General features: G+C 35.7%; 1 protein-coding gene across 1 annotated transcript in view; it reads right to left on the bottom strand.

Moving 5' to 3' along the window:
- The window catches only part of CCNT1 (cyclin T1), a 31,037-nt gene extending 6,681 nt beyond the window's left edge, over positions 1-24,356 (bottom strand). The window contains exons 1-8 of the mRNA XM_017640096.3: positions 23,742-24,356; positions 21,896-21,977; positions 19,673-19,801; positions 17,455-17,515; positions 16,031-16,093; positions 14,645-14,690; positions 13,357-13,520; positions 12,769-12,839 (exon numbers count right to left, since the gene is read on the bottom strand). Of these exons, the coding sequence (XP_017495585.1) occupies positions 12,769-12,839; positions 13,357-13,520; positions 14,645-14,690; positions 16,031-16,093; positions 17,455-17,515; positions 19,673-19,801; positions 21,896-21,977; positions 23,742-23,902 (777 nt within the window). The 5' untranslated portion in view covers positions 23,903-24,356. The remainder of the gene's footprint in view (positions 1-12,768; positions 12,840-13,356; positions 13,521-14,644; positions 14,691-16,030; positions 16,094-17,454; positions 17,516-19,672; positions 19,802-21,895; positions 21,978-23,741) is intronic.
- Between the last annotated feature and the right edge of the window lie 1,567 nt (positions 24,357-25,923).

Here is a 25,923-nt window from a genome sequence, read left to right as displayed (position 1 = left end):
CAGAGTTTAAAAGCCAGCATGCTTTCTTCCCCCACTTCTTTTCTTTGCTTTTTTCCCTTTTAAGAGCCAGACATTAAAGAGTAGGACATTCAAAAGCAACTGCATAAACAAGAAAAATTAGGAAGTGACCACACATATGCTAGGAAAGACTCAGAAAAGACCTTAAGCTTATACCTCAGGTTGTCCTCAGGATTACAACAATCAAGTGCTTCCCCCCAAATAACCAAAAACACTAACAAAAACAGCAAACCCTGGGGAAGGGAGAGATTCTGATTTCTAGAGTTACTGTATTTATAAATACCCAGTGTTCAATAAAAAAAATCCAAGGCACATAAAGAACAGGGAAGTATGGCCCATTCAAAGGTAAAAAAAATACTGAAACTAACCCTGAAAAAGACCTGATGGCAGATATACTACACAAAAACTTCAACATAACTCCCTTAAAGATACTCAAAAAACTAAAGGAAGATGTGAAGAGAGTCGAGAAAATGATCTATGAACAAAATGGAAATATCAATGAGGATGCAGAAAACCTAAAAAGAAGCCAAAAAGAATTTCTGGAGCTGAAAAGTACAGTAACTAAAATGAAAAAATTTACTGGAGATATTCAAAGGCAGATTTCAGCAGGCAGAAGGAAGCATCAGCCAACCTGAAGATAGGACAATGGAAAGTATCAAGTCTCAGGAACAGAACGAAAGAAGCTGCAGCAAATAAACAGAGTCTAAGGGACCAATGGGACACAGTCAAATGGACCAGCACATGCACCATGAGAAGGTTCCAGAAGGAGGAGCAAGCAAGAGAGAAAGAGAGAGAGAGAGAGAGAGAGAGAGAATATACAAAAAAATAATGGCTGAAGAATTCCCAAATTTGATGAAAGACACGAAGACAAACATTCAAGAAACTCAACGAACCCCAAGTAAGATAAACTCAGACACACACCAAGAAACATTATAATCAAACTTTCAAAAGCCAAAGAGAGAATCTTGAAATCAGCAAGAGAGAAGTGAATCCTCATGTACAAGGTATCCTCAATAAAATCATGAGATTTCTCATCAGAAACTTTGGAGGTCAGAAGATAGTGGACCAAATATTCCAAGTGCTAAATGAAAAATACTGTCAAACCGGTATTAACACTGTCAACTAGAATCCTATATCTAACAAAAATGTCCACCAAAAATGAGGAAGAAATTAAGACATTTCCAGAAAAAAGCTGAGAGTTCATGACCACTAGACCAGGCTTAGAAGAATGCTAAGGGGTCCTGTGAAATGAAAGGAGATTTGCCGGTAATTTGAAGCTACATGGAGAAATAAAGATCTCAATAAAGGTAAACAAAGTAGTAGCTTAAAAAGCTACTACTACTATAACAATGGTTTGTAACTGCACTTTTTGTTTTCTACATGACTTAAAAGAGTAATACATTTTAGGGAAAAAAACAAAAGCTAGTATTACTATAGCTTTGGTTTGTAACTCAAATCCTATTTTCTGTATAACCTTAATGTATTTAAAAGGATTATTAGTTTATGTTTTGGGGCACATATTATGTAAAGATATAATTTTGTGACAGCAACAACCAAAAAGGGTGAGGACACAACTATAAAGGAATGAAGTTTTATAAGTTATTGAAATTAAACTGATATAAATTCAAATTATTATAACTTTAGGATGTTAAATGTAATCTCTATGGTGTTACAAAGAAATAGCTATAGAATATACACAAAAGGAAATAAGAGAATTTAAAATTTTCACTTAAAAAATTAGCTAAACACAAAAGAAGACAGTCATGCAGGAAATGAAGGACAAAAACCTAAAATATTTAGAAAACAAATAGCATTTTGACAGAAGTACTTCCTTATCTATAATTACTTTAACTGTAAAAGGATTAAACTCTCCAATGAAAACAGAGATTGTCAGAATGGATAAAAACATTACATGCCCTCTACAAGCAACTGAGGTCCTAAGACTCAGAGGTCAAAAGTGAAGGGGAAGAAAAACATGCACCATGCAAACAGTAACCAAAAGAGAGCAAGGGAGGCTGTACTGATTATCAGACAAAATATACTTTAAACCAAAAGCTTTCAAGGAACAAAGAACAACATTACATATTAATAAAAGACTCAAAAGAGCAATAAGATACAATTATAAATAAACACTTACACACCTAATGACAAACCATCAAAATATGGGAAGCAAAAACTAACAGAGTTGAAGGGAGAAACAGAAAGTTTTAGAAGAATAGCTGGACTCTTCAATATCCCACTCAAAACAATGGATAAAACAACCAGACAGAAGATAAGGAAATAGAGGACCTAAAAAATAAACTAACTAGATCTAACAGACATACACAGAACACTGTACCCAGCAACTTCAAGTTCACAGGGAACATTTTCATGTTATACAACAGACCACATGGATAGACCCGTTAAGTAAGCCACAAACTAAGACTCAATAAATATTTGAAAGACAAACATCATACAAATTATCTTTTCTGACCACAATGGGAAATGGTTAGAAATCCGTAACAACAGAAAAACTAGAAAAATACACAAAATTGTAGAAATTAAACACAATTTTAAACAGCCAATGGATCAAAGAAAAAATTAAAAAGACAATTAGAAAATACCTAGGAATAAATGGAAACAAAAACCCAACATATCAAAACCCATGGGACACAGTGAAAATGGTGCTAAGCAAGAAACTTAGAGCTATAAACGTTTTCATCAAAAAACAAGATCTCAAATTAACTAACTTTAGAACTTAAGGAACTGGAAAAAGAAAAACAAAGACCCAAAGCAATCAGAAGGAAGGAAATAATAAAGACTGCAGCAGCAATAAACAAAATAGAAAATTGAATAGAGAAAAACAATTAAACCAAAAGTCAGTTCTCTGAAAATATCAGTAAAATAAACCCTTGGCTAGATGGACTTAAGAAAAAAAGACAGAAGACTCAAACTAGGTAAATCAGATACAAAAAATGGGAGACACTGCTACCAAGTCTACTGTAACAAAGAATTTTAGGAATACTAATTATACACCAACTAATTGGATAATCTAGATGAAATGGATAAATTCCTAGAAACATAAAAGCTACCAAGACAAAATCTGAAGAAATACAAAATCTGAATAGACCTGCAACTAGTAAGGCAATTTCAATCAGAAACAAAAAATCTCCAACATGGAAAACACCTGGTTCTGACAGCTTCACTGGTGAATACTGTGAAACATTTAAAGAATATACCAATCCTTTTCAAACTCCCAAAAATTTAAAGAGGAGGGAATACTTCTCAACTCATTCTGAGGCCAGTATTACCCTGATACCAATGCCACACAAAATTACTACAAGAAAACTGGCCAATATCCATTATGACTATTGATGCAAAATTTCTCAATAAAGTAGCACCAAACTGAATTCAGTAGCATTTTAAATGTATTACAAGCCATGAACAAGTGGGAATTATTTCGGGAATGCAAGGATGACTCAACATATGAAAACTGATCCATGTAATATGCCAGACAAACACAACAAAACAAAAAACCACATGATCTTCTCAACTGATGCAGAAAAAGCATTTGACAAAATTCAACAGCCTTTCATGATGAAAACTCAACAAAGAAAGAAGGAAATACCTCAACATAATAAAAGCCATATCATGAAAAACCAAGAGCAAACTTCATACTCCATTGTGAAAGACCTGAAAGCTTTTCCTCTAAGATTTAGAATAAGGCAAGGTTGCCAACTTTCAACACAGTACTGGAAATTATCATCAAATCAAGTAGACAAGAAAAAGAAATAAAAGGTATCTAAACTGAAGGGATTAAAGATGGCGGTATGAGAGGAGAGACAGAGGCTTCCTCCTAAAACCGTATACAATTAGAAAATACAGTTGGTGCAACTAATCCTGAGAGTAACAGGAAAGAGGACAGTGCCAGACTGCACACACCTGGAGAAAAGAGCAGACCTCACAGAACAGGGTAACATATCAGTGCCATGGCCCAGCAGGACCCAAGCCCTTACCCCACCCCAGCTCACCGGCAGAGTAAGAGAAATGGAACAGGGAGGGAGTGCAAGGCCTGGGACTGCTGAATACCTAGCTCTGGAGATCTGCTCTGGGAGCATAAACCTATGTTTCATGGTGCTTTCATGATACTCGGGTGATTAAGGGGTTGGAAAGCTAATACAGGCAGAATTCCTGGAGACACTGGGATTCCAGCCGCTTGTGGAAAGTAGGCATCCATATCCGGCTGCTCTGGGACAAAAGCTTATACCTATGTGCTCGGCCCACTGGTTCAGGCAGTGGAGACAGGCATAGCTGCAGGAAAGCAGGAAACAGCTCTTTCCTCCCCCCAGGTACCAATACTGCTCCCCTGCGACCCCCAACATTGCTTCAGGGGCTGAGCAGCTCCAGAGTAGAGCTACTGGACACGAGAGGGCGCCATATATAACTCTGAAACGCCAAAGTAACCTGGTCCAGAGTAAGACAACTTCAGAGAAAGATTTAAATGACAGGGACCTCGTGACTCTCCCTGAAAGGGAGTTCAAAATAAAAATCATCAACATTCTAATGGAGGTATGGAAAGACACCCAAGAACTCAGGAATGAATTCAGGTCGGAGATCCAATTGTTGAAGAGCACAATGGAGGGTATTAAAAGCAGGTTGGATACGGTGGAGGAGATGATAAATGAAATAGAAACTAGAGAAGAGGAATACAAAGAAGCTGAGGCACAGAGAGAAAAAAGAATCTCTAAGAATATTGAGAGAACTGTGTGACCAATCCAAACAGAACAATATTCGCATTATAGGGGTACCAGAAGAGGAAGAGAGACAGAAAGGGATAGAAAGTGTCTTTGAGGAGGTAGTTGCTGAAAACTTCCCCAATCTGGGTAAGGAGATAGTCTCTCAGGCAATGGAGGTGCACAGATCTCCCAATGCAAGGGACCCAAGGAAGACAAGACCAAGACATGTAATAATAAAACTGGCAAAGATCAAGATTAAGGACAGACTATTAAAAGCAGCCAGAGAGAGAAATAAGATCACATACCAGAAAAAGCCCATCAAGCTAACATCAGACTTCTCAGCAGAAACTTTACAGGCCAGAAGGAAGTGGCATGATGTATTTAATGCAATGAAGCAGAAGGGCCTGGAACCAAGCTTACTTTATCCAGCAAGATTATCATTTAAATTTGAAGGAGGGATTAAACAATTTCAAGAGAAGCAAAAGCTGAGAGAATTTACCTCCCACAAACCATCTCTATAGTCTATTTTGGAAGGACTGCTACAGATGGAAGTGTTCCTAAGGCGGGATAGCTGTCACCAGAGGTAACAAAACCACAGTAAAGAAAGTAGAACAGCCAATTATTAAACAAATGCAAAATTAAAATAACTATCCCCAAAGTCAATCAAGGGATAGACAAAGAACACAGAATATGATATCTAATATATAAAGAATGGAGGAAGAAGAAAAAGGAGGAGAAAAAAAAAAAGAATCTTTAGATTGTGTTTGTAACAGCATATTAAGTGAGTTAAGTTAGACTCTGAGGTAGTAAGAAAATTAACCTTGAACCTTTGGTAACCATGAATCTAAAGCCTGCAACAGCAATAAGTACATATCTTTCAATAATCACCCTAAATGTAAATGGACTGAATGTACCAATCAAAAGACACAGAGTAATAGAATGGATAAAAAAGCAAGACCCATCTATATGCTGCTTACAAGAGACTCACTTCAAACCCAAAGACATGAACAGACTAAAAGTAAACGGATGGAAAAAGATATTTCATGCAAACAACAGGGAGAAAAAAGCAGGTGTTGCAGTACTAGTATCAGACAAAATAGACTTCAAAACAAAGAAAGTAACAAGAGATAAAGAAGGACATTACATAATGATAAAGGGCTCAGTCCAACAAGAGGATATAACCATTATAAATATATATGCACCTATATATGCACCCAACACAGGAGCACCAGCATATGTGAAACAAATACTAACAGAACTAAAGGAGGAAATAGAATGCAATGCATTCATTTTAGGAGACTTTAACACACCACTCACTCCAAAAGATAGATCCACCAGACAGAAAATGAGTAAAGACACGGAGGCACTGAACAACACACTAGAACAAATGGACCTAATAGACATCTATAGATCTCTGCATCCAAAAGCAACAGGATACACATTCTTCCCAAGTGCACATGGAACATTTTCCAGAATAGACCACATACTAGGCCACAAAAAGAGCTTCAGTAAATACAAAAAAATTGAAATTCTAACAACCAACTTCTCAGACCACAAAGGCATAAAACTAGAAATAAATTGTACAAAGAAAGCAAAAAGGCTCACAAACACATGGAAACTTAACAAATTGCTCCTAAATAATCAATGGATCAATGACCAAATTAAAATAGAGATCAAGCAATATATGGAGACAAATGACAACAACAACACAAAGCCCCAACTTCTGTGGGATGCAGCAAAAGCAGTTCTAAGAGGAAAGTATATAGCAATCCAGGCATATTTAAAGAAGGAAGAACAATCCCAAATGAATAGTCTAAAGTCACAATTATCAAAATTGGAAAAAGAAGAACAAATGAGGCCTAAGGTCAGCAGAAGGAGGGACATAATAAAGATCAGAGAAGAAATAAATAAAATTGAGAACAATAAAACAATAGAAAAAAATCAATGAAACCAAGAGCTGGTTCTTTGAGAAAATAAACAAAATAGATAAGCCCCTAGCCAGACTTACTAAGAGAAAAAGAGAATCTATACTACACACATCAACAGAATCAGAAATGAGAAAGGAAAAATCACAACAGACCCCACAGAAATACAAAGAATTATTAGAGACTACTATGAACACCTATATGCTAACAAGCTGGAAAACCTAGAAGAAACAGACAACTTCCTAGAAAAATACAACCTTCCAAGACTGACCAAGGAAGAAACACAAAATATAAACAGACCAATTACCAGCAACAAAATTGAAGTGGTAATCAAAAAACTGCCCAAGAGCAAAACTCCCAGGCCAGATGGATTTACCTTGGAATTTTATCAGACATACAGAGAAGTCATAATACCCATTTTCCTTAAAGTTTTCCAAAAAAACAGAAGAGGAGGGAATATTCCCGAACTCATTCTATGAAGCCAGCATCACCCTAATACCAAAACCAGGCAAAGACCCCACCAAAAAAGAAACTTACAGGCCAACATCCCTAATGAACGTAGTTGCAAAAATACTCAACAAAATATATACATCAAAAATACATCAAAAGGATCATACACCATGACCAAGTGGGATTCATCTCAGGGATTCAAGGATGGTACAACATTCAAAAATCCATCAACATCATCCACCACATAAACAAAAAGAAGGACAAAAACCACATGATCATCTCCATAGATGCTGAAAAAGCATTCAACAAAATTCAACATCCATTCATGATAAAAATGCTCAACAAATGGGTATAGAGGGCAAGTACCTCAATATAATAAAGGCCATATATGATAAACTCACAGCCAACACCATACTGAACAGCGAGAAGCTGAAAGCTTTTCCTCTAAGATTGGGAACAAGACAGGGATGCCCACTCTCCCCACTGTTATTCAACATAGTACTGGAGGTCCTAGCCACGGCAATCAGACAAAACAAAGAAATACAAGGAATCCAGATTGGTAAAGAAGAAGTCAAACTGTCACTATTTGCAGATGACATGATATTGTACATAAAAAACCCTAAAGACCCCACTCCAAAACTACTAGAACTAATATCAGAATTCAGCAAAGTTGCAGGATACAAAATTAATACACAGAAATCTGTGGCTCTCCTATAGACTAACAATGAAATAACAGAAAGAGAAATCAGGAAAACAATTCCATTCACAACTGCATCTAAAAGAATAAAATACCTAGGAATTAACCTAACCAAGAAAGTCAAAGACCTATAGTCTGAGAACTACAAGACACTCTTAAGAGAAATTAAAGAGGACACTAACAAATGGAAACTCATCCCATGCTCTTGGCTAGGAAGAATTAATATTGTCAAAATAGCCATCCTGCCCAAAGCAATCTACAGATTCAATGCAATCCCTATCAAATTACCAACAGCATTCTTCAACGAACTGGAACAAATAGTTCAAAAATTCATATGGAAACACCAAAGACCCCGAATAGCCAAAACAATCCTGAGAAGGAAGAATAAAGTGGGGGGGATCTCGCTTCCCAACTTTAAGCTCTACTACAAAGCCACAGTAATCAAGACAATTCAGTACTGGCACAAGAACAGACCCACAGACCAGCTGAACAGAATAGAGAGTCCAGATATTAACCAAAACATATACGGTCAATTAATATATGATAAAGGAGCCATGGATATACAATGGGGAAATGACAACCTCTTCAACAGCTGGTGTTGGCAAAACTGGACAGATACATGTAAGAGAATGAAACTGGATCATTTTCAAACCCCATGCACAAAAGTAAATTCGAAATGGATCAAAGACCTGAATGTAAGTCATGAAACTATAAAACTATTAGGAAAATACATAGGCAAAAATCTCTTGGACATAAACATGAGTGACTTCATGAACATATCTCCCCGGGCAAGGGAAACAAAAGCAAAAATGAACAAGTGGGACTATATCAAGCTGAAAACCTTCTGTACAGCAAAGGACACCATCAATAGAACAAAAAAGGCATCCTACAGTATGGGAGAATATATTCATAAATGACAGATCCGATAAAGGGTTAACATCCAAAATATATAAATAGCTCACACACCTCAACAAACAAAAAGCAAACAATCCAATTAAAAAATGGGCAGAGGAGCTGAACAGACAGTTCTCCAAAGAAGAAATTCAGATGGCCAACAGACACATGAAAAGATGTTCCACATTGCTAATCATCAGAGAAATGCAAATTAAAACCACAATGAGGTATCACCTCACACCAGTAAGGATAGCCAACATCCAAAAGACAAACAACAACAAATGCTGGTGAGGATGTGGAGAAAGGGGAACCCTCCTACACTGCTGGTGGGAATGTAAATTAGTTCAACCATTGTGGAAAGCAGTATGGAAATTCCTCAAAAAGCTCAAAATAGAAATACCATTTGACCCAGCAATTCCACTCCTAGGAATTTACTCTAAGAATACAGCAGCCCAGTTTGAAAAAGACAGATGCACCCCTCTGTTTATCACAGCACTATTTACAATAGCCAAGAAATGGAAGCAACCTAAGTGTCCATCAGTAGATGAATGGATAAAGAAGATGTGGTACATATACACAATGGAATATTATTCAGCCATAAGAAGAAAACAAATCCTACAATTTGCAACAACATGGATGGAGCTAGAGGGTATTATGCTCAGTGAAATAAGCCAGGCGGAGAAAGACAAGTACCAAATGACTTCACTCATATGTGGAGCATAAGAGGAAAGAAAAACTGAAGGAACAAAACAGTTACCAAAGGGAAAGGGACTGGAGAGTATGGGTGGGAAGGGAGGGATAAGGAGAGCGGGGGAAGAAAGGGGCCATTAAGATTAGCATGTATAATGTGGGGGGAGGCACAGGAAGGGCTGTGCAAAAAACAGAGAAGACAAGTAGTGAGTCTACAGCATCTTACTATGCTGATGGGCAGTGACTGTAATGGGGTTTGTCGGTGGGATTTGGTGAAGGGGGGAGTCTAGTAAACATAATGTTCCTCATGTAATTGTAGATCAATGATACCAAAATAAAAAATAAAAATAAATAAAAGAATAAAGTACTTAGGAATTAACCAAGGAGGTGAAAAACGTGTACAATGAAAACTGCAAAACACTGCTGAAAGAAATTAAATACAACATAAATTCATCCCACGTTCTGGATTTGAAGGCTTAATATTATTAAAATGTGCTTATTACCCAAAGCAATTTACAGATTCAGTGCAACACCTATCAAAATCCCAATGATGTTTTTTGCATAAACAGAAAAACCAAACCTAAAATTCATATGGAATCTCAAGAGCCCCCATACAGTCAAAACAATCTTGAAAATGAAGAACAAAACTGGAGAATTCACACTTCTTGATTCCAAAACTTACTAATATGTTACTATAATCAAAACAGTGTGGTACTGGCATAAGACAGACATATAGACAAATGGAACAGAATAGAGAGCCCAGAAATAAACTCTCCCATATATGGTCAAATGATTCCTGACAAGGGTGCCAAGACCATTCAAAGGGAAAAGGTCAATCTCTTCAACAAATGGTGCTGGGAATATTGGATATTCACATGCAAAACAATGAAGTTGGACCCTTACCTAACACACAAAAATTAATTCAAGATGAATAAATGTTAAGACCTAAAACAATAAAACTCTAGAAAAAAACTTAGGATAAAAGTTTCATGACACCGGATTTGGCAGTATCTTGGATATGACACCAATGGCACAGGTAACAAAAGAAAAGAATGGAAAATTTGGGCTTTATTAAAATTTTTAAACTTTGTGCATCAAAAGACACTATCAACAGAGTAAAAAAGGTAACCCACAGAATGGGAAAAAAATTTGCAAATTATATAAATGATAAGGGATTCAATTCCAGAATATAGAGAGAATGCCTAAAACTCAACAACAAAAATCCAATAGAAAAATGGGCAGAGGACTTGAATAGACATTTCTCCAAAGACACACAAATGGCTAATAAGCACAGAAGACAATGCATAACATCATTAATCATTAGAGAAAAACAAATCAGAACTACAATGAGATACCATTTCACACCAACTAGGATGGCTACTATCAAAAAAAGAAAAAAAAAGGGTGGTCAAGATGTAAAGAAAATGGAAACCTTATGTACCATTGGTGGGAATGTAAAATGGTTCAGTTGCTGTAGAAAACATTGGCAGTTCCTTAAAAACTTAAAAATAAAACTACCATATAATCCAACAATTCTACTTCTGAATATATACCCAAAAGAACTAAAAGCAGGGTCTTGAAAAGACATTTGTACCCATGTTTACAGCAGTGTTCACAATAGCTAAAACATAGAAGCAACTCAGATGTCCATCAAAAGATGAATGGATAAGCAAAATGTGGCACATCAACACAACAAAATATTATTCAGCCTTTAAAAGAAACAAAATTCTACAATATGGTACAACATGGATTAACCTTGAGGACATTATGCTAGGTGAAATAAGCCAGACACATAAAACCAAATACTGCATAATTCCACTTATGTGAGGCACTTAAAATAGTCAAATCCTTATGACAGAATGTATAACTGTAGTTGCCGGGCACTAGGGAAATGGGAAGTTACTGTTTACAAGACATTACAGGTGGATGATAATGCTGATAATGTCATTACATGACAACATGAATGTATTTAATAACACTGAACTGTACACCTAAAAATGGTTAAGATGGTAAGTCTTACATTATGTACTTTACCACAGTTTTTTTAAAAAGAAAGAAATCCTGCCATTTGCAACAACATGAATGAACCCGGAAGACCTTTTGCTGACTGAAATAAGCCAGACACACAAAAATAAATACTGCATGATTTAACTTGTGTGAGGAACTTAAACTAGTCAAACTCGTAAGAGGAGAGTAGAAAAGTGGTGGCCAGGGACTGTGGGGAGGGGGAAAGGAGCACATATTAATCAAAGGATACAAAATTTCAGTTATACAAGATGAATAAGACCCACAGCATAGTGCCTATAGTAATCAATATAGTATTTTATACTTAAATTTGCTAAAAGGGTAAATTTTATGTTGTGTTTTATAAAAAAAAAAAAATAGTTACAGCAATCTATACCAGTGCTACCAGGCAATAAAAAATGAATTTGTGCACATCTAAAATTCATTCATGAACATCTATGCCTTCTTATGACTACTAATGACTGCAGTTAGTCCAAAGCAAATTCTAGAAATTCTGGTGAGATTTTAAAAGTAAAAGACCAATATGCTCATAAGCCACTTTTGAACATTAGGCAAATTCATTTCTGCAACTCACTGAACTCAGGAGAATGAAATTAAACTTATCAATCTGATTTCAGAGAAATACAGGGAACAAACTTTAAACAAACTTTCTACTCAGGTGGAGAAAAAGGAATGATTCCATTATCTCTAAGTAAGACTGAAAAACATTTGAAATACAACTGTAGCCTGTATACAAAAACAAAATTCTAAACTCCATTTAAAAAGCAGGTAATGTCATATAATATAATATAGGTAGGTCACAGGGAAGACAGTATAGCATGGGAAGATAAGTAATGACTCTATACCATCTTACTACGCTTATGGATAGTGACTGCAATGAGGTGTGGGGGAGAACTTGATAATATGGGTGAATGTTGAAACGACAATGTTGCTCATGTGAAACCTTCATAAGATTGTTCATCAATGATACCTTAAAAAAAAAAAAAAGCAGGTAATGTCAAAGACATGTGATACCAGCTCTAAGTCTGTAATTCTCTTTCCTCTACCAGAAATTAACACTCATTGACTCGTTAGTCACATTTTTTCCCTAACAGTCTCCACAAAGAAAATATTCAACTCATGTTGCTGAACAAATGACTACTATCACAAGAGTTGCACAACCCAAAACCAATCCTGCTACAACTATTAATTTCTGGGCCAGTAACCAAGCTATGAAGTTGAAGTCCTGATTACTGCATAATTATAAAAAGGGAAATTCCAAACCTAGGGAACATACCAATTCTGGAACACTGTGAATACTGTGTGGTCAAAAGAAAGTGGTTTTATTCCACAAGATGACAGCAATAATTCTTACCCTCCAATTCCGAATTCGTTTGAGTCTGTTGGGGGTTTTCTCCAGAATTTGTAGAAATTCATGTGTCAGTTCTACAAATGAAACAGAACATATAAGAAAAACTCAGAGAGGCAGAAGTAATCAAACAAGAATAGCCTCATAAGAACAAAGAAAAAACTGAAGGAACAAAACAGCAGCAGATTCACAGAACCCAAGAATGGACTAACAGTTACCAAAGGGAAAGGGATTGGGGAGGATGGGTGGGAAGGGAGGGATAAGGGGAATAAGGGGCACTATGATTAGCACACGTAATTAAAGGGGTGGGCACAGGGAAGGCAGTATAGCACAGAGAAGACAAGTAGAGACTCTACAGCATCTTACTATGCTCATGGACAGTGACTATAATGGGGTATGTGGTGGGGATTTGATAAAGAGGGGAATCTAGTGACCACAATGTTGCTCATAATAGTATATATTAAAGATACCAAAATAAAATAAAATAAAAGAAAGAATAGCCTCAACTACTTTCATCTGAAGTCACTTTTGGCCAGCTTTGTGACAGATTAAGAGCAAGTATTTGATTTCAAAGTCCCTTACTCTAAAACTTACCATCTAAAAGTTCCAAGGTCACAGTGGCATCAACATACTCCCACCAGTGCTTCCCATCAGTTGAGACTGGGATCTCCCAGTTGGACCACTTGCAAGCCAGATGAATGCAAACACAGGCCACCACAGGAGGTGTGTACTGCAGGCTAAATGTGGTCAAATGTAGGCTGAATCAGAGGGAAGGAAACAAGAGAGTGTCAGAAGCTATCAATTCTGAACCCAAAGTTAAAACTCTCCTTGTTTTAAAAGGGAAGGGGAAAAATAAATAAACAAAACCACCAGAGCAAAAAAGGGTGGAGAAATATCTACTGCTCTCTCAGATCCAGCACTTTTGTAATTTTCATTAACCATCTGAGCAGGTAACAACATTTCCAAATTTTCTGACTACACGTCACTCATTCCACACACTGATAAACAAAAATACCCCAAAATATAAAAAAACAAAACAAAACAGACTGTGTGCTCCATTTGTTTTTTTTTATTCTAAAAGTAAGTTCAGAAATTAAGGAAAATTTTAAGATTTTTGGTGTGTGTAGTCCCTAAATCAAATACTTCAGAAAATCCCCTTAAAATTATTTTGTCTCTTGCCAATCACAGTTCTGGTCTACTTAAAATAATGAATAGACAATCACTCTCTTAAGTGGGAATATGTGTGACAAATGGTGTATTTCACAATCAGGCTACAAAAATGAACTTCTAAGCCCTGACAGTCATCAGGAGTATCTTTGGTTTCCATGAACAACCAATAAATTGGAGATGCAAATGAGCAAGTTATTTGGTAGTACAAATATGTAATAAAAAAATTTTTTAAAGGGAAGGAAGTATTACAACTCCTTCACACATATGTATGCTCACTTATCTGGGAGTAAGGGAAGAAAAAGGAGTCTTTTAAATATCCTAATTATTGCTGAATCCTCCAAATTAAATTTTCAGTCACTGTCAATGAACCCCAAGTTTATCCAAACTTTCAGAATTATGCTCTTGGATATTTTAAAGCAAAGTAACACATGCAGAATTGAGTAAGTTACCAAACAATCAGTAGTACTTAATCACATCATCTTAGCAAATTAAAAAGCACCAGAGGTACAACATGAAAATTGTGCAGAAAAACCAATATTCACCAGAGAGTTGTCTCTAACACACTGTGTTAAAGAGCCATGTCTGCATCTTGGGTTTTGGTTTACTAAGTGCCAGATCTAACATTTTTCATATACCTATCAAAAAGTAACAAGTTCAACCCACCATAAACTCCTATCCCAAAAATAGAAGGGAAAAAAAATTAAAATAAAACCTGTTGGTTGCCATGAAGTAAGAAGTCTGTGCCAAGTCCTTGCTTGCTAAAAAAAAAAAGGGGGGTGGGAAAGTAATTATTTCCATTCATTCACAACAATTATTTAGTAAACACTTAATATCTGCAAAGTAAAGAATATAGTGAATGAGGGACCACCTGATGTTTATATTCTACCAAAGGAGACAAATTATAATTTAATTATAATATTAATAATTATGCTGCTTCCAGACTTGGGGACTTATGATTTCTTCTGCACACCAAGTACCTAGGGTACTACTTATTTAAAATGCAACTCCTGGACAACCTCCCTAGAGTTTGACTCAGTATGTTTGGAGGACACAAGCATTTTTAACAGGTAACCCAAAAATCCCGTTACAAGGGTTCACTGAGAAATACTGAACTGGGGGATGATCTAATTTGGAGGCCAAGATCATAATAGTATATATTATATACTATTATGTCAGGTATGTCAAGGTAATATGTCAGGAGACCTTGACATATTACATATTTGGGAAAAGTGATTTGTGCTTTAAAAAAAATAAATAAAAAGACAAATTTTTAATTGAGTAGTCTGTGATTTAACCCTAAATCATCAAATAACAAATTATTTACTATATTACAATGAAAAATAATCACATTTCTCCTTCAAAAAAACCTGCTCTGGGTGACACAGCAAACCTTAATTCTCCTTAAAATTTACTGTTTTCAATATCACCATACACCCATCTTATTTAACCCTATCCTCCTCATTCAATGTAAACTTTTTAATGCTTTCAAAATATAAAGAACTTGGGAAAACTTTGGGAATTTTCAGATGAAACACACATTAGCAAAATATAAAATAAGGCCAATTATCAGTTTGGTCTACAAAACTATAAAAGGCACTTAAATACACAAAGGTAGCTAGATATTCTTGATACTACTATTTAAATAAAGGAACAGTTTTCATGCAATTATAGCTACTAAGGTAAAATTAGAATAAAAAGAAGTTTCTGCCAAGGGATTGTTAATCATGGAAATAAGTTCAAATAAACTCTAGATGATCCTCTGGATGGCCTGTAAATTAAGATCACCCATTCCAAAGACATCCTTAAAACTGCTACATTTATGATTTGGTGACTTTTCAAAATGTGTCCCCAGCTTTGACAAACATCCTCAAGATGTTCTCTTTAACAAGAGAGCAGCACCTAAAAACATATAAGAACCAACAGGAAACCCACTCATTCTGACTTAAGCCAAGTAGGCCTTTCAATTTAACTTTTGACCAAAGCAGCTATGTTATATATTTTTCAACCTCAAATCATAGCCTCTAAATGGTAAAACAATAAAGAGGCCTCGAAATGATAAAACAATTTAAGACAGCCACATCAAGCTGGGATTTCTTACCTCGAACAAGTTGAGTACACTTCACCACATATGTATGTGGGTGATCAATTGTTAGTTCAAAGCCTAAAAAAAAAAAATACCTGATTAAAAAGCTAGAGATATTTGAGACATTTTATACTTCTTTTTCTCTGAGTCATCATTAAAGGTCTCCCTCAATTTCCTCTCCCAAAATTGCTGTTCAGAGACTAAAAGGGTCACAACAAAGTATGCAGCATGCTCTTCTCTAAGACACATTACCTCCAAAGATGCTTTTATTTTGAGCTAGAAGATACCACTAAGATAAAAAAGCTCATGCAGTCTCAAGACCCCAGAAGAACCAATAATTTCTATCACAAAATTCTAGGGACAATAGAATTTAAGGTTGGAAGAAGCAGTCACTCAAGTGGTAACTTTTAAAGCCTGATCTTAAGAAAACATTTTAAAACCTAGTCTTCTCTTACCTTAGTTTTGTTTCTTTTCGTCATCTTAATTACAATCAGAGCTGATAAGTTTATCCAACCCCAAATGGTCTTTACTAAATGACTTGAGGAAGAATTGTGTATCAATAAAATTTTTCTTAAATTTCTCTTTTTTGCATATGTAAATACAATTTTTACATACAAGAAATTCAATTGAGATATTTGTATGATGCTAATTATTCTGAAAGTATGACTCCTGCAAATTAGATTTTACTGGTTTCTACATTAAAATTTTAATAAAAATTTATTCTACCAGAAAGACATCATTGTCCCCAAAATATGGTTACCTTAAAGATAATTTAAAGTAGAAAGTTAATTAGCAGAACTTAATTTCAGAAACTTTGAAGAACTCTCTGTGTGTATGCAATAAAATACAGCTGTACCAGTAACTTTCCAACTTAAGTCGTGAAAATCTCCCCTACCTAAAGAAGAGAAAAATGATAGCCCAAAAGAAATTTTAAAAAAATAACTTTCTTTTCCATATTTGCTAATCTTTTAAAGGCAGTCTCTCTGATAAAAAAGATAATAATAAAACATCATCAGGGTTGCCAATCAACCACTATAGCTTTTATTCTCCCATTTCCACTCTACTTTCTAAACACTGACTTCCAATTTTAAAAACAAATGCTGTTATAAAATATAATGACAAACTGGTCATAAAAATCCCTGGAGGAAAAAAGTTTAGTTTCTGCCATTATTTATCAGAAGTTAAAAATCGTAAAACCTTAAAAGCAAATCATGAACTTTAGAATGAAAAAAAAAACTATTAATAAAGTGTAATTTCAAAGGTCAGCTACAAGTGCATTCTTTTTGTGGTATAGGCCAGGGTTAACCTCTAAGCTCTACAACCTTCACAATTTGCAAACACCTTCACAAAAAATTTTCTTCCTGTTTCCTATTTTGCAAATTTTAAAGTTATTATATTACATATTTTTTTTTTAGTGTTTTAAAGGAAAATAATCTTACCTAAAGTCTGTAGAATTATGCTTTCTATTATCACTAGATCTTGAACTTGTTGCAAGTAGGTCTGCAGATGAGAAGACAGATACACAATATATAAAATGTATACAATTCTAACAATCCCTCGCAGAGAAACCAAAGCAACAAAGGCAGGGATAGCGTTAGGAGGTGGAATAAAAACTGAAATAGAATCCTTATGACTAGGTAGTACAAATTTTCCTTTTAAAGGAAAAAAATCAAAGAAAGTGGTATACTGAGAAATAACACTTTATTCATAAACAGCTACAGAAAAAGCACCAAAGATTTGGTTCATTTTCAGACTAACATGTGATATAGACACAAAAAAATTAAAAATACATTTTTTCAACATCATCAAAATACATTTACAACACTGTAAGCAATCACAAATTTTTGAGTCCTGGTAAATCTTCCTCTTTGGGGTAATGCTAGATTTCTAAAAATTAATAAAAGAGTTCAACAGAAAAAGGGAATCAACAAAAAAAAATCACTCAGATTTATATACCTACCAATACTGTAGCCTCTATCTACACATGGCTATTGAGCGCTTGAAATGTAGCTACACTAAACTGAAATGTGCTGTGAGTGTAGAATATACACTGGAATTTGAAGATTTAATTTAAAAAAAATGGTGACAATGTAAACTGCATCATTAATAATGTTTTAGTATTGGCTATATGCCAAAATAACAATACTTGGTGTTAACCAAAATATATAAAATATATTATTAAAATTAATTTCACTTTTTTTACATGAAGGTTTAAAATTAATTTTAATGAAAAGTTTGAAATTTTAAACTACATATGTGACTCCTATTATATTTCTACCAGGCAACACTGGTCAAGAAGTCTAGAAGAGTAAGACTTGGGTCAAAAGTTAAGAGATCTATGTTTTGGTTAATTTTCTACTTAACTTTATGGTCTCAAATAAGTTTAATAAGGACTTAAACTCTGCTAGTTCTCCTTTGGCATGAAATGAAGAAAATCTCCTCTCCTAAGATTCCCCACCTCATAAGGAATTAAGACTCAGATGAGAAGTTATATAAATATACTTTAAAGAAGAAAAAAAAGTGAGGATGACTTTTTGTTTTACTGTCTTATTTGGTCAGTTCTATGGACCTATGCCATTTACTAATTAAAACTTAAATAAAAGTTCAGAGCAATAACTCTTTCAACAAGAGACAATGATATAGCCCAAAGAGAAAATGAAGACATGGCAATGCAAAACAATTCATATAATTAGGGGCTAATATCCAAAAAAAAGTTTGTCCAATATGTTTAGAACACACAATTACATTTATCTATTTGATAAATAAATATTTATAATTTATGTATCCATTGTAAGCGACCTAAATCATCTAGTAACAGAAATACTTAAATTTTTTCTCCAAGCAATGACAAATGTCAAACCTCTCAATTTCTCACAGCTCATCACTCCCCAATCACTGACTTCTAAAGCCAAAAGAGTTTCTCTTCTTTAATAAAGTCAAAGAAGGATGGAAGGAAAAAAAGCTATGTGTACATGCACAGGATAAAGGTCTGGAAGAATATATACCGGAACCATAATCGGAAGTGTCCTCCTAAGAGGAGGGGAGATGAGCTTTAAGTTTTATTTTAAATGATTCTTAAGTGTTTGGATTCTTTTATAATGTAAATATATAACTTTTGTAATTTCTTAAAAAGTTAAAGAAAAAAATGACTGGGCTCATTTCTTAAAAGAATCTACAATAAAATTTATCCATAAGAATGTTCTTTATAATATTAACAGTGAAAAGTTGGAAATTATCTTCATAGATGATTAAAATATATTTATGTACATAGTGAAATAATATCTCAACATTTAAATAAAGTAGAGAATTAACAAGATGGGAAAATACTTGGGATATAGTAAGTGGAAAAAGATACAAAATATATACATACATAGCTAATCACAGAAAAGCAGGTAGAAATAATAATGGTTCACTTATATATCTGTGGTCCAAATTATACATAAGTGGTGTATTTTCTTGTTTTTTCTGCATTTTCTAATTTTATTATAATAAAAACAATTAACTTTTGTTACAAAATTTCTATGATGCTTTTGTTAAAGAAAAACAAACACTAAAAGTTTAACAGCTCCCATTCAGACTTTAGTAAATCAAAGTTACAAAACTAAGTTAGGATATAAATAAAAAAAGAAAAACAGATATGTATAATTAATCCCCTACCTCACTCCTAGTATCAGGAAGTGATTCCTGTGGATGGAGACAAGTATGTGCTACCTTGATGACGTTTTCCAATTTTTTTGGCTGTTCTTCTATTTTAGCAGCTAGAAATAAGGCTGCTGGGGCCACAGACTGGATGAAAAGAAAATAAATCATATTTATTATTTATTTCTAGATCAAGGTTGATTTAAATAAGAACTAAGTCTCAAACCAAGTTCTTTGCCTCAACTCCATCACCTCTTGCTTAAGCTTTTTCCTCTATTTAAAACGGTTTCCCCTCCTCCTATCTATTAACCCACATCCACTTCCAAAAATCAATCCTTCAACAAACTCTCAATGAAAGCTCTTTATGCAAGAGGCTACTAGATGTAAACAGTCAGCTTTCTATTTGAGATTCCTTAAGTTTGTATCATAGCACTTACTATATATATATATTTTTTAGAGTAAACTGAAAGTAGATTAGTGGTTGCCAGGGGCTGGGAGAAGATGAGAATAGGAGTGACTAATAATGCATGAGAAGTTTCTTTCTGGGGTGATATAAGTTAATTACATTCAGAATTATAAATCTAATTATGGAATTAGATCATGGTAATGGTTATACAACTTTGCAAATATACTAAAAAGCAGTGAAATATACAACTTTAAAAGGATGAATTTTACTGTATGTTCATTATCTCAATTATAAATAGGGAAGCACAAATCTTTAAAAGAGGAATTCAAAATGTAGTATTACTATATTCAAGGGGTTTTACATAGAAAGCACTGGAGTGGGGAGGGCTCAAACCAATACACAGGTAGAGAACAAACTCAGTCACTAAACAATGTAAGAAACTAGAGAAATTATGACATAAATGTAACTGTTGGTGATCAGGGAAACCTCAGAACTTCTCCCGAATCTTAGTAAGAATATTTCAATGGATCAAGATGGAAAAGGCAAGAGCCAGGAGTAAAAGAAATGCAGTAATTTCACAGAGGATATCTCCATACTGGAGAACTAACAGATCATTCATTCATTCATTCATTCAAGTTTACTCAAAGTGCTTTGGAGGATACACAGAACAGTGAATCTCTATCCTTGCTAAACTTAACACACAAGAAATAAGCTGTAATTTAAAATGTAAAAGTAGGGAAAGTATATATACACACACACACACACACACACACACACACACACACACACAAAGTGGACAAATTGGTTTGCAAGTATTTCATCCTGGATTTCAAATCTTTAACATAACAAAAGGGCATAAATGTAGAAAACTTTCACAACTGGCAAGACAGCTTGTAACCAGAGGTAGGGCATAGCTAGAGGCAGAGGGTCTATGGGTAAAAGAAAGTCAAACTGACTGTATAATCAGGAAAAATCAGGAATACTTAATCCACAATCCAAAGGGTTTCCTGTGTAGTTACTCCCAATACTGAGTCTGTCAATATCTTAAAAGAGTAATATCTAGCTTCACAGATTCTCTTCCTATGGGATTAAAAAAAGAGCACAAACCCATCAGGCTAAGGATAAGCCTTAAACACTTCCTCAGAACAACCTTTAATAAAAAAGAAGTATTTGAGTCACAAATCCATATGAAGTATTTATCAAGTTTACCTCTACCACCTTGTGATTCAATTAAACAAATATAGTCTTACCTTCAACTGAGATATCACTATGCTTGCTTCCAAGTCACTTATAATAATGTTAAATAGGACCATTTCAGGTAGCAAAACTGAAAATAGCACTATTTACAATTCTGTCCAGAAAAAAAAATCCCTTTATTACTATTGTTTTATTTTTCCTGTCTTAAGTGTCATCCCCCAGTCATCACATAACATACCTTTCCTTCCCTCTCCAACCAGGCACTGATTGGAATTTTACCCAATTTTAGAAAATCTAAGTAACTTACATTCACTCATTTCTTTATGACCATATTATTTACCACTTCAAAAACTACATTTAAATTAAGCTTAGTTGCTCCCGACCCAAAAATGTTAAGTTTAAATGTTCAACAATTCATTTCTTTATTAGAGAATCCTCCTACTCTAAGATACACTAAATCTACCAAACAACTGCTAGACACTGGATTCATAACAGCAGTGTGACACATAATGAAAGCAGTCAACACTAAATTCTAAACTTCAAATTCCAGTTCAGCAGCAAAGATCAGCCACAAAAGAAATATGAAGTTAGAATCAACCATGAAAGAATTACACTATATAAAAAAAACTCATACTTACATTTCGATGGAACTGTGTAAAGGACTGAATCATGTAGAATCGATGCATGTATACTATCGCAGTGTTGATAGTCAACTGCGAACTAAAAATGTTCAAGTTAAGGTCTCAAAACAAACAGACTGTACAACTCCCAAAAATACAACCCCTACATCTTCCCAAAAGGACCATGCAGCCAAGCACAGCAGATGCTCCTAAGTGAAAATCATAGGTCTCTCTCCAAATTAAAGAGCAAGTTGGGTTGCTTTCACCAAATCACTAATCACCAACTGACATTAGCAAAATGCCTTACACATAACAGGTATTCAATATAAATTTACTGAGTTAATATATGAGCAAGCTTCTCAGCATGTGTGGATCAAGAAGGAATATAAACAAAACTAAGATCTAAATCTACTACTTGCCTACTGAAAATGCTGCAAAGGTGCTCCATTAGCTCAGTATTATCTCTTCACATGATTTACAACCCTTTCCCTTATCTGGCCCCTAGGTATTTCTTCACTATTACCTCACCTTCTAAGCTCCAGCAATTAACTTTTCAGTTGCACTTCACTCACAACCAAGCCATCTCATAAGGTGATCCCTGGGACCAGAACTACGATGAAATAATTTGATATTCACTCCCTAAAAGAAAAAAAATTTAATGCCTTACTTCTAAAGACCTCAGAAGACAATGTGGGGTATTGAGATGAAGCAGTCCGAGGACCACAACAACCTTAATAACAGTAACACACATAAAAGAAAAGAGCTAGGATGCACTGAAACTGAACTTCTAACAAAAAGCTTAACTGGCTCGATGCTTGGGAAACAAATTGGGTATCAGCAATAATGAGGACACCTCCTTGCAGGTCAGCACAACTTTAAGACAAACATTACAGCCAGTAACACATTTAAATGGAAGTTGCACTCAAGAATAATTTTTCACTTCCAGACTGGAAAGAGTTCTAAAACTTTACTCTCTCTGCTACAAAATTAATTATGTTTTCGACAACTTTCTGACAAACAAAAATACCTGAAGGGGAAAAAAGTACTAGAATTAAAATCTAAATCACTAAAAATAAGTCACTAAATTACCTCATCTTTGAAATATGACGAAAACGAATAGATTAGCACTCAGGGGAACTTAAAAACCAGTAAGTACTTCCTAAACCGGTTTTTAAAACATTAGATCTGTAGGTCTACATTTCTACAAATCTATAAACTGACACCCTTCCTTCCTCTGAAATTCTATAAAACTGAAACGGTAACTACTTTTTGAATATTTAAGCGTGAAGCACTATGGTGGGCCCAGAAATCAAACGCAAGAGATACCACCCCATTTTACAGACAAGAAAACGAAGAATCTGACAAGTTTCTTGAACAGCCAGTAAATAAGAGGACAGATTTTGAGCAATGGTGGCGCATTACTTTCAGGCCACCCTTTATAATATCCTCAGGAACTGAATTTCTCAAAAACTCTCTTTACACACTAAGCGAAAGCAGCAGCCATCAACAGTGAAACCTCCACGAAATCCCTAGGGCATAGCGGAGAAGCCGAATCTCAGTTACCAGACCAGGAAATCAGAACATACCGAAAGGGACTAGGAAGAGCTGGTTTAACCACTAAACCGAGAGGGATACGAATTCCCAGCAAGGCTGGTGGCACGGGTGAACGAGCGGGAAATTAACTCTGCCTCGCTTCCCCCGCGCGAACACTGAATTTCAGCCCGCCCCGTCGTAGGCTCTCCCACCTAGACATCCAGCCCCTGCCCACCCTCTCCCGGGTTCCGACCCTGACACAGCCTCAGGCCTGGACGCCCGAGCAGGGCGGGACTGACTCCAAGGCTGAAGGCCTAGGCCGCAAGGATACACATTAAGTCGTTGCCCCATGTCTTGGAGCAGATTGGCCGCCTGCTGGCGGTATGAAAGTTCTTTATCTGCGTCCAGGCCCAAACGACGGGATGGGCTGTTTTCCAGCTGTTCTCGAGTAAAATACCACCGTTTGTTGTTGTTCTTTCTCTCTCCCTCCATAGTGCTTCAAGCAGAAGGCAGCGGCGAAGGCTGCAAACACTTTTCAGCGTCACCTAAGCAGCGATAAACATCCGCTGTGCGGGAGCAACTGCGACGTGACGAACTTCCGCGAAGGCTAGGCTATGTGACACGCTTCCGACAAGCCGTGACAACTAAACGGTCCACTTCCAGAATGGACCTCGCGACAGCCTGTAACCGAGGTAACAGCCAGTAGGCGACCAGGAAAGACCTTGGGTCGAGGACGCACGCGCCAGTCACGTGATCCTTGGGAGGTAGGGTAGGGCTAGAAGTTATCGTTCAAACCACGCCTCCTCGCGCGAGAACTGGCTCGAGCCTTCGCGCCCTGGGCGAGGTGGGTAGGGGAACTCTCGTGGCGGGGTGAGGCGCCCGCCCTCGCGCCGCTTGGCGGTTTCTCCGAGTACTTCGTTTGTGGAGGAAGTGGAGATACAACGTGGCGGATGAAGGACTTGACAGTGAAAATAGGTGAGACTGTCAAAAACTAAAAACGGTAGTCTAAGAGAGTGGCCCTGCCGTATAATCGTTACATAAAGCAACTAGAAGGCTCTTACGTAATGTTGTAGCAATTTAAATTACCGCTTTGAAAAGCCTCTTACAATATGTAGCCAAAGCCGTGAAAAACATACGTTCCTTGGCCGCAGTGACTCAGTGTAATGGAATCAAATTAATAGCACTAATTTACCGCTTACCATGTCTCAGGCACAATACCAACTTAAATGTACTATTCGTTTATTACCACAACCTCAGGAGGTAAGAGTATTTTAATCCCTGTTTTGCGGACGCGTGAAGTGAAACTGCTCTTTCAGTGTGGAAAGCTCTCCTCACCACCCTGCACATGCACGTATTTGTAAATTCGTGTCCTTAGATGTATCCTACCTCCAACGCTTGATGGTTGTTTGATTCTGGACAAGATATTTAACCGCTTTGTGCCTTTTGTATAAGTGTAAGTGATAACAGTTTTAGGTTGTGAGGAGAAATAAATGAAGATTTAATGTGTGGAACACATTTGTAATATAGAAAACATTTAGTAGATCTTAGCTTTTATTACGTCATATTGAAATGCCTTCTTTTTTGTATACCTAGTACCTACCTACTACAGTCCTAGCCCAGTCAATAAATATTTGTCAAATAAATGCTCACAACACCCTACAATAAAGAAACTGAGGCTCATGGAGATTACCTGTTGTTTGGCCTACACTACACTGCTTATTAGTGTAGATTTTAAAATCAACTAATTACATTGTTCATTCCAGTCTAGCAAACTATTCTCGCTATTCTAGAACACTCCATTTACCTTGATTAAATTTGTATAATATTAGAATCCTTTGTCTTTTATAATATTTTGAGTTTTGTCATTTCTAGCTATAGCTGCTCCCACCCAGTAAATTTAATTCTAATTCTCAGAAGTATTTCCTTCCATTTCAGGCCCTCCTCTGCCATATATTGCCTACAGTAAGCATTAGCTCCATATTCCTCTGGAAAAATTGAGGCTTAGGAAGATTTAAATTACTTCAGGTTCTAACATTAAAGAAACTTGGGATTTAAAACTTCTTCCATCATAGACTTCTTTAATAGAATAAGCTCTTTTTCAGTCACTAGTCATGTATGTTGTCTTTTAAACAGCCAAAGTTATTTCCCCCAGATCCCCCTTGCCTAATTCTCTAAGCTGTGTTTGGTTCTCCACTTAATCTCTTGAATTGATGACTCCATTTTGAATTTACTTTCCTGGCTGAGTATGCCAGTCTCCCAAGAAAAAACTCTGATATCTATCAAGCTTCAAGCAATTCAGCTGCTAACCAAGGCTTGCTACCCTGCCATACAGAAAGGGGAACCTGTGTAATCAGAAAAAGGAAATAGTCTTTGACTGAAGATGAAATACTTGAAAGTAGGTAGCAGTTATAACATAATTGCTAAACATGAATTTTTGAGTCAGGCTTGAATTCAAATCCCAGCTATTTTTTTTTAAACCCTCTTAACCATTTTTAAGTGTTCAGTAGTGTCAA

This window comes from Manis javanica, chromosome 10 (genome assembly GCF_040802235.1).
Source record: "Manis javanica isolate MJ-LG chromosome 10, MJ_LKY, whole genome shotgun sequence".
In the NCBI taxonomy this organism is placed as follows: domain Eukaryota; kingdom Metazoa; phylum Chordata; class Mammalia; order Pholidota; family Manidae; genus Manis; species Manis javanica.
The sequence above is the reverse complement of the archived record's forward strand: the minus strand, read 5'-3'. Positions and strand labels throughout refer to the sequence as shown.